Genomic DNA, 10681 nt, shown 5'->3' with positions numbered 1-10681 from the left:
CAAGTTGCTGTTCTCATTAAAGGGAATACAGAGTAACAGGTCAAGCGACGTTAGTGGCCGCCCAAACCGCCCTGTGTGTGTGTGTGTGCGTGTGTGACACCACCCCCCCGTGTCGTCGTCGTGACCAACACCCTGTCTGCTTGTGTGTGCTGCCAATGCACCCCCATTTACGCCTCCCACAAACGCTGTGTGTGTGTGTGGTGTGTGGTGTGTGGGTGTGGTGTGTGTGTGTGTGTGGTGTGTGTATTTGTATCTTCCTCTGCCTAGAGTAAAGGGACACAGAATTAAAGGTCAATGTGACGTTTGAGTGGTGTTGTTATGTGCGCTGTGCGCGTGTGCGTGTTTGTGTGTAGGGTTAGGGAGGTCATTGATGCTGAAATAAACTTCCATCATCACCCTCTGGCTGGCACTCATAGTTTATTCATTCTCTCCCCTTCCCTCTCCTCCATCCCTTTTCTTCCTTCATCCGTTCCTCTCCTTGCTCCCTTACTTTCCTTCTTCCCCTCTCCCCTACCCCCTCCACTCTCTCCCCCCATACTTCCATCTTCTCTTCTCTAGAAGGTTTGGATCTGTATGCATGCACTCTCTCCCCTCTCCCAGGTGAAATGCTCCATATCTCTAAAAGGCAGAAGCACTACTTTGGTTATTTATTCTTTCCCCCTCCTCCTTCCACCCACCCATCCCCAATACATTACATTGGAGCCAGAAGTAGGCTAACGCTAAGCGCTAACAGCATTTCCATGTTTAAACATTTCTGTGGAGAGAGAGAGATGGCTTTGGGTTACAGGTTACATAGAGAGAGCTAGCCAGGCTGGGGTTGGGTTGTCGCGTGGTGGTGAGATGTTTTGTTATTCTTGACGCCACCACCAGCCCCTGTCTTCAGAGGACTGTTTTATTTACAATGCTTCGTAATATTAAGGGTCAGTCATTTTGTTGTATTATAAATATTTTTCAATATTTTTATTCTGTTTGACCACAAACTACTGTGGCAAGTGAAAGGGTTAATATTGGTGTTGTGATCATGTAGCTTTACACCCTCATGGTGCCATCTCTCTCTTTCTCACTAGGAGACTGCCAGGCAGAAGACACACACACACAAGCACAGCTAGACACAGTGCTGGGGGAGCCTGCCAGCCAGGCGTAGAATAGCATCAGTCATGTGTCATTACGACCAGGAGAGAGGGACATCAGAGGGGACATCAGGCCATCGCAGAGAGGATACATATAGTACAGCCCACCCTGTGACTCAGCCACACACACATACACACACACACCAGGGCTTCCGGAAAACATGTAGCGAGACGACATTTGCCACAGCCCTTTTCAATCAGGTGTAGCGCCACACCACTGATTTAGTTTTTAAATATATTTTGACCAAAGCCTTAAAAAGAGGGGCACAGTGGTGTTTTTTTAGACCGATTTGCCTCATGATTTGCTTCATGATTTGACAACTGGCACAATTTCTCTGTCCTTCACATTGGAGTGCTGCTGCATGCTCTTTGCGTGTCTTGACCAATCAGATGAATGGAAATCGCAGGTCGAAGTGGTCCTGGCACAACGCACAAAGCTCAAGACGCCCACTCCACTTTCCTCCGGTTGCAACCTGGTCTCAGAGCATTTCGTATTATTCTTTACATAAACCCGAGACACACCATTTAGTATAATATGTTATGTTTGTATGGTTATATAAGACCGATACATACTTAAGGCAAAATCTAAAGGAGGGTGATTGGTCAGGGTGGGTGGATGGATGGATGGATGGATGGATGGGCATATAACGTGAACTTCTAGCAACCCAAAGGTTGCAAGTTCGAATCTCATTCACAGACAATTTTAGCTAATCAGCTGTGGTGTAAAGACAAAATACTTTAAAGTACTACTTAAGTAGTTTTTTGGGGTATCTGTACTTTGCTTTACCAATTATATTTTTGACTACTTTTACTTTTACTTCACTACATTCCTAAAAAAATATATACTTTTTACTTCATACATTTTCCCTGACACCCAAAAGTACTCATTACATTTTCAATGCTTAGCAGGACAGGAAAATGGTCCAATTCACGCACTTATCAAGAAAACATCCCTGGTCATCGCAATAGCCTCTGATCTGGCGGACTAACTAAACACAAATGCTTTTTTGTGAATTGTGTGTTCGAGTGTGCCCCTGGCTATCCGTAAAAATAGAAAAAATAGAAAATGGTGCCGTCTGGTTTGATTAATATAGGGATTTTGAAATGATTTTTACTTTTACTTTCCATATTTTAGCAATTACATTTACTTTTGATACTTAAGTATATTTTAAAACAAATAATTTAGACTTTTACTCAAGTAGTATTTTACTGGGTGACTTTCACTTTTACGTGAGTCATTTTCTATTTAGGTATCTTTACTTTTACTCAAGTATGACAATTGGGTACTTTTTCCACCACTGTTAATTATAAAAGACTTGATAATTACTTACTACTTTTTAGCTAGTTTGCAACTACTTTGCATGTTAGCTAACCCTTCTCCTAACCCTAACCTTAACCCTTTTAGTTAACCCTAACCCTAACCTTAACCCTTTTAGTTAACCCTAACCCTAACCTTAACCCAACTCCTAAACTTAACCCTAACCTTAACCTTAACACTAACCCCTAACCCCTAACCTAGCGTGCTAGCTAACGTTAGCCACCTAGCTAGAATTTGTAACATATCATACGTTTTGCTAATTCGTTACATATTGTATGTATTAGAAATTCATAACATACTGTATGTTTTCAAAATTCATAACATATAATATGAATTATAATTCCTAACATATTATACAAAATGGGTGATGGACATCCACAAATGAATACATACCATACGAAACGTAACATATACTAAATGGAGTGTCTCGGATTTTTAAGTACAGAATAATATGAAATGCTCTGAGACCAGGTTGCTGGTATTTATTTAGCAAGCGTGATAACCCATCACTCCCAACAGAGACAAGCCAAAACTCTTCCATAAATGTAGCAGCCTATACACCTAAACACTAGAGATCTGACATGCTGTCTGGTCAACTGTGGGCTACTAACAACAGCTGCATAGTCTAGCMTAACCTTGTCTACTGTATTTATAGCCCGTTCGTTTCTGAGAAAATGTGAATGGGATCAAACGTGGTTTATATTCAAACGTGGGCTGACTAGGCTACCTAGACTTTTTCAATCCAAAAGTATTAACTGGAATGAATCAATAAACACATTAGCTGACAGACTGTGAGTACATTTTTTATTAGTCCTACATTTGCATAAAGCAAGCTCAGCCCTGTGAGTTTTATTGTCCAACAAAGACACACTTTCTCTGTGTCTTTGTATAGGAAACACCCCTAGTCGTTCTTTAAAATATAATTCATGTGAACAAGTACAAAGTTGCTGCAGTTTGACAGGGTTTTCATCCTCCCCAAGGTCAGGAGGCTTTCTATTCGGGTTTTTAACCATGTGACCTGATTAGAAAAACGCTGGTCCATCATAGCCCATATTACACCTTTTTACAACAGATTAACCACGTTATACCTTATAAGGTCTGGAGTTTTACCTGGTTAGGTTACCAGGGGAAAAAAACGTCAAATGTTTCACCTTGTTGGCTCAGGTATTCAAAACAGCAACCTTTCAGTTACTGGCCCAACGCACGAACCRCTTGGCTGTTCTTCTTGAAATGGGAAAACATAATTATGCCTTATTGTGCCTTCACGACCCAGAAACTGCACATCATATGTCATTCATTTATGTGGAGAGAAACATTGATGAGTTACTGGATGAGAGGAGCTGCAGTGTGTGCGTGTGTGTGTGCGTGTTTGTGTCTATGTGTGTATGTGAGCTGGAGTGAGTAATGGAACTGGCTCAGGCCAGTTGGTTAGTTAGTTGTTGGTTGATGTGGTAGGGCAGGGAGCGTTCTGAAAAACGTGCAAACCCTTATGACCTATTTCTCTACTGGCTCTGTATCAATCCTGGGTTCAAATACTATTTGAAATCTTTCAAATATTTTTAGCATTTGCTTTACCCTGCCCGGAGGGCCAGGTGGGTGACTTTTACCCTTTCAAGGCTTTTCTAGTGGTTCCATGGCCACAGACAAGCTCAATCAAGCACAGATGCAGTATTTGAAATGATWAAAAATTGTATTATTTTTACACAAATCTGCTCTTTATAGCAGGCCATGGGAGCATGCACTTCACTCCCATATATCCACATCAACGCTGGCACATCTTGGAAAAAAATACTCAATAAAAAGAAAATGAACAGCATTCCGCTACCTATACAGAATTGTCACTTTTCGGGGTCATGCATATGAGAGATAAAATATGTAATATGTACTATGCCCTCCCCTCCCAGCCACCTAAACACACTAATTCCACTTGAGGACAGGAAGTGTGCATGTGGACAGGTAGTTTTGGAGAGATGTAGTTAAAGAAGAACCGCGGTGTGTGGTTGTGACTGTATGTGACCAAAAAAAGGAAAACAAGAAAAGGGAAGTGAAGGGTAGTAGAAGTCATACTTTTCGCAAGGGTGTTTCGGCCGACCGGATTTTCTTGGGAGATATCTGTGAAGAGAGCAACAGAATTAGTCTTGTTTCCCCTCTTCAGAGATATCTCCAATGGCAACAGTAATGTTCTAGAAAGATCAAGTTTCACCAAAAAATTGTTTTTGTGTAGTTGCTGCAGATCTAAAAACATTTTTAAGTTAGAGGTAGAATGTCAATTGAGGTTAGACAGGAAGTATTTAAATATATTTCTGATGTCATATCCTGTGATGGCATGTCCTCTCGCTCCTATTCTCCCAAATGCCAGTGTCTCCTCATAGACTAGCGTAGCTTAGCGGATAATGCTGAAGATAATACCCACATTTCTTTGAATAAGCTACTGCTACAAATGTAGCCTAGAGTTGTGCAATGCAGCACTGCCAAATACGAACCATTTCAAGACCGGTAAGTTTAGAAGCAGTAAGGCTAAGCAGGCTACGTATGCTGCTTATTCATTTATCTAAGATGATGGTCTACTGCTATGAGAATATTTATATTATATTTATATTAAACTGTCGTTAAGGCCGATGTGACATGGGTCTTCTGACTAAGTGCTTAGTTTGAAGGATTATTTGCACTGTTGTTGACAATCAACGACAATTCTTAATTGATTATTTTATCAGTACCAGCTATTCAGTTTGATTATTAACTATCAAAACAGTTGCTGAAACGATAATGTGTATGTCCGTGTTGTGTGTGTCGTTGGCTTATGTCAGTTTATTGTACAACGAATAATGACAATAAATAAAAGTGCAAGCAGGTGTAGTGACACACAGAGCACATGGTGTGAGGGCTGAGGGCCGGTGGGCCGGGGGGCCAAACATGCAGTATGAGTGGGACTCCACAGACGGAGCAGGAGAAGAGTAGGATGGCTACACTGACACTACCACTACCACAGGCTGGGCCAATAGGTCTAGGACACCTATTTACAACAGCTAGCAGCCACATACTAAACAGAATCCCTTCAGAAGCCCCTCTGATGCTTCCTAAAGGAGTAGTGTTATAAACAGGCATTACAACTTCAGGGGCTGCTGCTGTACACTAGCATAGGCTAAAGCACSATGGTGAAATGCTTCTGACTGTTCAGTCAATTTGCCTGTGTATTAATTGTATCTGGCCCTATCGAATAAACTTGCATATAAATTAGTCATTGAAGCACAACACAGCATAGGAACATTCAGGAACAAGGCAGMACACAGTCACAGAGGAGGAAACATGGGCAATTCATTTTACACTGTCATCTGCAAAGAGATTGTATCCGATTTGTTTTGTCAAGAAGAATGATAGGATATTGAATTTCTCTTAACAATTACTAGTTACGGCAGCACTCTTGTTATCTGCACGTTTGGTAATAAGCTTGCCACTAGCCAATCAGTTTGTCCAAAGATACCTTCGACTTTGGTTATCTGCACGTTTGGCAACGAGCTCGCCTCTAGCCAATCAGCATGGCCAAAAATACCTTAGTCTTTCATGGCCATCCAATCATTCCCTTAGGTGTTGGTAAGTCAGTTATAATAAGTCGATTGTAAACAGTTAATTGTGCAACTGGCTGAATTAAAGGTATGTAAGTGACTGGAGGTATTAGACACTCCCAGGATCAATAATGGAACATTGAAGAATATAACAATCAACCTGTGAATAGATGAGTATTTCTGGAGAGCTCAGGTACTATCAGAAGTTCAAGGTCTATATCTTTTAACAAGGTCTATGGCTTCCYAGAGCCTTGAGGAAGCTTGTACATGTTGTGGAACAGCCTTGTCTCATAGACTAGACGTAACATAGTAAACGTACATCCGGGTACACTTAAATTAGTATTATATGTTATTTTGGCATGGTTATATAAGACAGAAGGTTACTTAAGGCAAAAACTAAAGTAGGGTGGCTGGTCGGGGTGGATGGGTTGGCATATGACGCGAACGTCTAGCATTTTTATATCATTTAATTATCAACTTTGCAATGGCTTACTACTTTTTAGCTACTTTGCAACTACTTAGCATGTTAGCTAACCTTTCCCCTAACCTTAACCCTTTAACCTAACTCAAAACCCTAACCTTAACCTTAACCCTAACCCTAACCCTAATGGAATGTGTCTGACTATATGGTGGAAAGACTACTGTATTTATTTCATTTTTACTTTTGCGTTTTACTAAGAAAACTCTATGTTTTTTATTTAAGTAGTATGTGTTCAGGAAGTAGAAATTAGTCTAAGCTATAAGAAGTTTGTTAATRGATATTTATATTTTGTGTTTTAAGTTATCATTTCAGTTTTACTTGGTGTTATCACTGTTACASAAAGAACTCTAACCCCTAGCCTAGCTAACATTAGCCACCTACTTAACATTAGCCACAACAAACAAACGTAACATAATGTATGAATTGCAATTCATAACATGTCATACAAAATGGATGATGGACCTCCAAAAATGAATACATACCATTCGAAACGTAACATATCATAGCATCCCGGATTGACATTTACTATGTTACATCTACCAAGTAGAAGAATTGCCCATCTTCCCTTCGCATAAAGACAACATAACAGCTCATAACATTTGAATGTATCTATCTATCTATACACGCCCGGTGTGTATAGATAGATACAGTAGAGAGTTGGGTAGAGAGAGAGAGAGAAGGGGGGGCATAATATAGAGAGAGGGAGAGGGAGTGAGAAGGAGAAAGGAAAAGTATTTGTATTCATTATGGATCCCCATTAGCTGCTACAAAGTCAGCAGCTACTCTTCCTGGGGTCCAGCAAAATTAAGACAGTTCTATACAATTAAAAGCATTACATTTCACAACAGATTTCACAACCCATTAAGTAAAATATAATATAAGAAAGGGGATTAAAAAGGGAGAGAGAGAGAGAGAGAGMGMGAGAGAGAGAGAGAGAGAGAGAGAGAGAAAATCCGAGGGAAAGAAAGAAGGAAAGAGACGAGAGAATAGAGACAGACAGAGTAGCGCCGTTTGTCCACCCGTTACGCTACCTTCATAGGAGCCAGCTGTATGGGCGTGATATAGGAGGGGTCTACCATGGGCTTCGGCCTGTTGGCTGTGTCTGCCAGGAGACTCTGCCATTGCTGGGGCAGGCCCGTGAACTTCTGCTCCCGCGCATCGAAACCCGTGTGGACCCGGTGCTCGAAGTTAGACGGAGCTGAAATCTCCAGCCTCTTTTTCTTCTTCCCAAACATGCTGGAAAACCTGGACAAACCTGGGAACAGACAGTGAGATATTTTTTGTTCAAACCTGGAAACAGAAAGAGAGATGTTTTATAAAAAAAACAAGTAGGTCCCGACAGACAGACACAGCAGACTTAGTGGTCCAAACCCACTATTTGGGAAACACTGTATTCGATGAATAAGAACATTATGAAGTCGATATACTCTATGTTATTGGGACACAGGCTGCAAGAGAGAGTCGAGATATCTCCCACTTCAACACTTATAGCATCCTTAACCTTTACTTTCTGTTCCTTTTTGCAGTATGTTTCAGTGAGGTAACTAGCTGGAGAAGTGGATGTGGGAGAGAGAATCAATGGTATAGCCTAGTTAGTTTATGCAGTACAATAAAATGTTATCAAGTATCCTCACTTGATACTCACACACACACACACACACACACACACACTTCACGTACTAATTAACATTGAAAATCAAGTCTGAAATTTCAAAGTGGAAATGACAAACTTCCGAAGCCCTGTCTTCCTGTCTCTCTCCTCTGTAGGAACATTGTCTTCCTGTCTCTCTCCTCTGTAGGAACATTGTCTTCCTGTCTCTCTCCCCTGTATGAACTGTGTCTTCCTGTCTCTCTCCCCTGTAGGAACATTGTCTTCCTGTCTCTCTCCTCTGTAGGAACATTGTCTTCCTGTCTCTCTCCCCTGTAGGAACTTTAACACCCTCCCCGGTCCCCTGGGCCAATAATACACATGCCACTTTGGGAGAGGACTCTCACACACACACACAACACGCACGCCCGCACGCACGCACACACGCACACACCCACACACACACACACACACACACACACACACACACACACACACACACACCACACACACACACACACAACACACCACAACACACACACACCAACACACACACACACACACACAACACATACACAACACCCCACACACACAACACACACACCTGCATATCTGTGCAATAGAGTGAATACACTGTAGTTACTGTATGGTAGTTAGGGTGTGGCTGGGTATGAACTATTCCACAAGTTATGAACTGTATATTAAGTATCCTTAGATACAGTATAGTACATATGGCAAATTATACTGTAAGAAATAGTGGCTCGCCACTGACAGAGAAACCTTCCTATATTATCAGGACAGAAAGCATTCTACATTATCAAGCATAAACCTTCTACATCATCAGGACAGAAAACGTTCTACATTATCAAGGCATAAACCTTCCTACATTTTCAAGACAGAAACCTTCTACATGATCAGGACAGAAACCTCCTACATTATCAGGTAGAAAACTTCCTACATTATCAGACAGAGAAGCCTTCCTACATTTTCAGACAGAGAAACCTTCCTACGTTATCCAATCTGAGAAACCTTCCTACATTATCAGTATATTCATGTGATATATTACTATCTGTTGTGGTCCTATCCATATCCACCATAGATACACCAGCACAGACGTGAATCTGTCAGCTAGGCAGAGAATCTGCAGGGTTATCTTAATGAGATCTGTACAACCTCAGGACAGCAGAGAAATATGTGTGTGCGTGTGCGCATGCGGTGTGTGTCCGTATGGGTGTCTGAATGTGTGTATGTGCACGTGTGTGTGTGCGCATATATGTGTAGGTCACATGACCATAATGGTTTCATCCAATGCTTTTATGCAACACGTTTGATCCATGGATTACCCCATTATTTACCAAGCCCTTTAAGTGAGAACTATGTAGAAGCCAGAAGCCTGCTGGTTCCAGAGGGACTGTAAGGGGTTATCTCACCATGTTGTTGTTTTACATACACACTGTAAGTACTCTGCATCTCTATCCTGAAACCCTGCAGTGTAGTGCATCTCTACTGAAACCCTGCAGTGTAGGTACTCCTCACTCTCTGCTAGGTCTTCTACTGAAACCCTGCAGTGTAGGTGCATCTCTACCTGAAACCTGCAGTGTAGGTGCATCTCTACCTGAAACCCTGCAGTGTAGGTGCATCTCTACCTGAAACCTGCAGTGTAGGTGCATCTCTACCTGAAACCCTGTAGTGTAGGTGCATCTCTACCTGAAACCCTGCAGTGTAGGTGCATCTCTACCTGAAACCCTGCAGTGTAGGTATCATTCTACCTGAAACCCTGCAGTGTAGGTGCATCTCTACCTGAAACCCTGCAGTGTAGTGCATCTCTACCTGAAACCCTGCAGTGGTAGGTACATCTACCTGAAACCTGCAGTGTAGGTGCATCTCTACCTGAAACCCTGCAGTGTAGGTACATCTCTACCTGAAACCTGCAGTGTAGGTACATCTCTACCTGAAACCCTGCAGTGTAGGGCATCTCTACCTGAAACCCTGCAGTGTAGGTGCATCTCTACCTGAAACCCTGCAGTGTAGGTACATCTCTACCTGAAACCCTGCAGTGTAGGAGGCATCTCTACCTGAAACCTGCAGTGTAGGAGCATCTCTACCTGAAACCCTGCAGTGTAGGAGCAATCTCTACCTGAAACCCTGCAGTGTAGGAGCATCTCTACCTGAAACCCTGCAGTGTAGGAGCATCTCTACCTGAAAACCTGCAGTGTAGGAGCCATCTCTTACCTGAAACCCTGCAGTGTAGGGTACATATCTACCTGAAACCCTGCAGTGTAGGACATCTCTACCTGAAACCTGCAGTGTAGGTGCATCTCTACCTGAAACCCTGCAGTGTAGGTACATCTCTACCTGAAACCCTGCAGTGTAGGACATCTTACCTGAAACCCGTGGCAGTGTAGGTGCCATCTCTACCTGAAACCCTGCAGTGTAGGTACATCTCTACCTGAACCTGCTGCAGTGTAGGACATCTCTACCTGAAACCCTGCAGTGTAGGGCATCTCTACCTGAAACCTGCAGTGTAGGTACATCTCTACCTGAAACCCTGCAGTGTAGGTAGCATCTCTACCTTGAAACTTGCAGTGTAGGACATCTCTA

General features: G+C 42.2%; 1 protein-coding gene across 1 annotated transcript in view; it reads right to left on the bottom strand.

The window, feature by feature from the left end:
- The window catches only part of LOC112069033 (serine/threonine-protein kinase PAK 5), a 157373-nt gene that overhangs the window by 64944 nt on the left and 81748 nt on the right, over positions 1-10681 (bottom strand). Inside the window, exons 2-3 of the mRNA XM_070438372.1 lie at positions 7524-7747; positions 4516-4560 (exon numbers count right to left, since the gene is read on the bottom strand). Of these exons, the coding sequence (XP_070294473.1) occupies positions 4516-4560; positions 7524-7727 (249 nt within the window). The 5' untranslated portion in view covers positions 7728-7747. The remainder of the gene's footprint in view (positions 1-4515; positions 4561-7523; positions 7748-10681) is intronic.

Source organism: Salvelinus sp. IW2-2015, unplaced genomic scaffold, assembly GCF_002910315.2.
Source record: "Salvelinus sp. IW2-2015 unplaced genomic scaffold, ASM291031v2 Un_scaffold861, whole genome shotgun sequence".
NCBI lineage: Eukaryota > Metazoa > Chordata > Actinopteri > Salmoniformes > Salmonidae > Salvelinus > Salvelinus sp. IW2-2015.
This window is presented reverse-complemented; position numbering and strand designations above follow the sequence as displayed.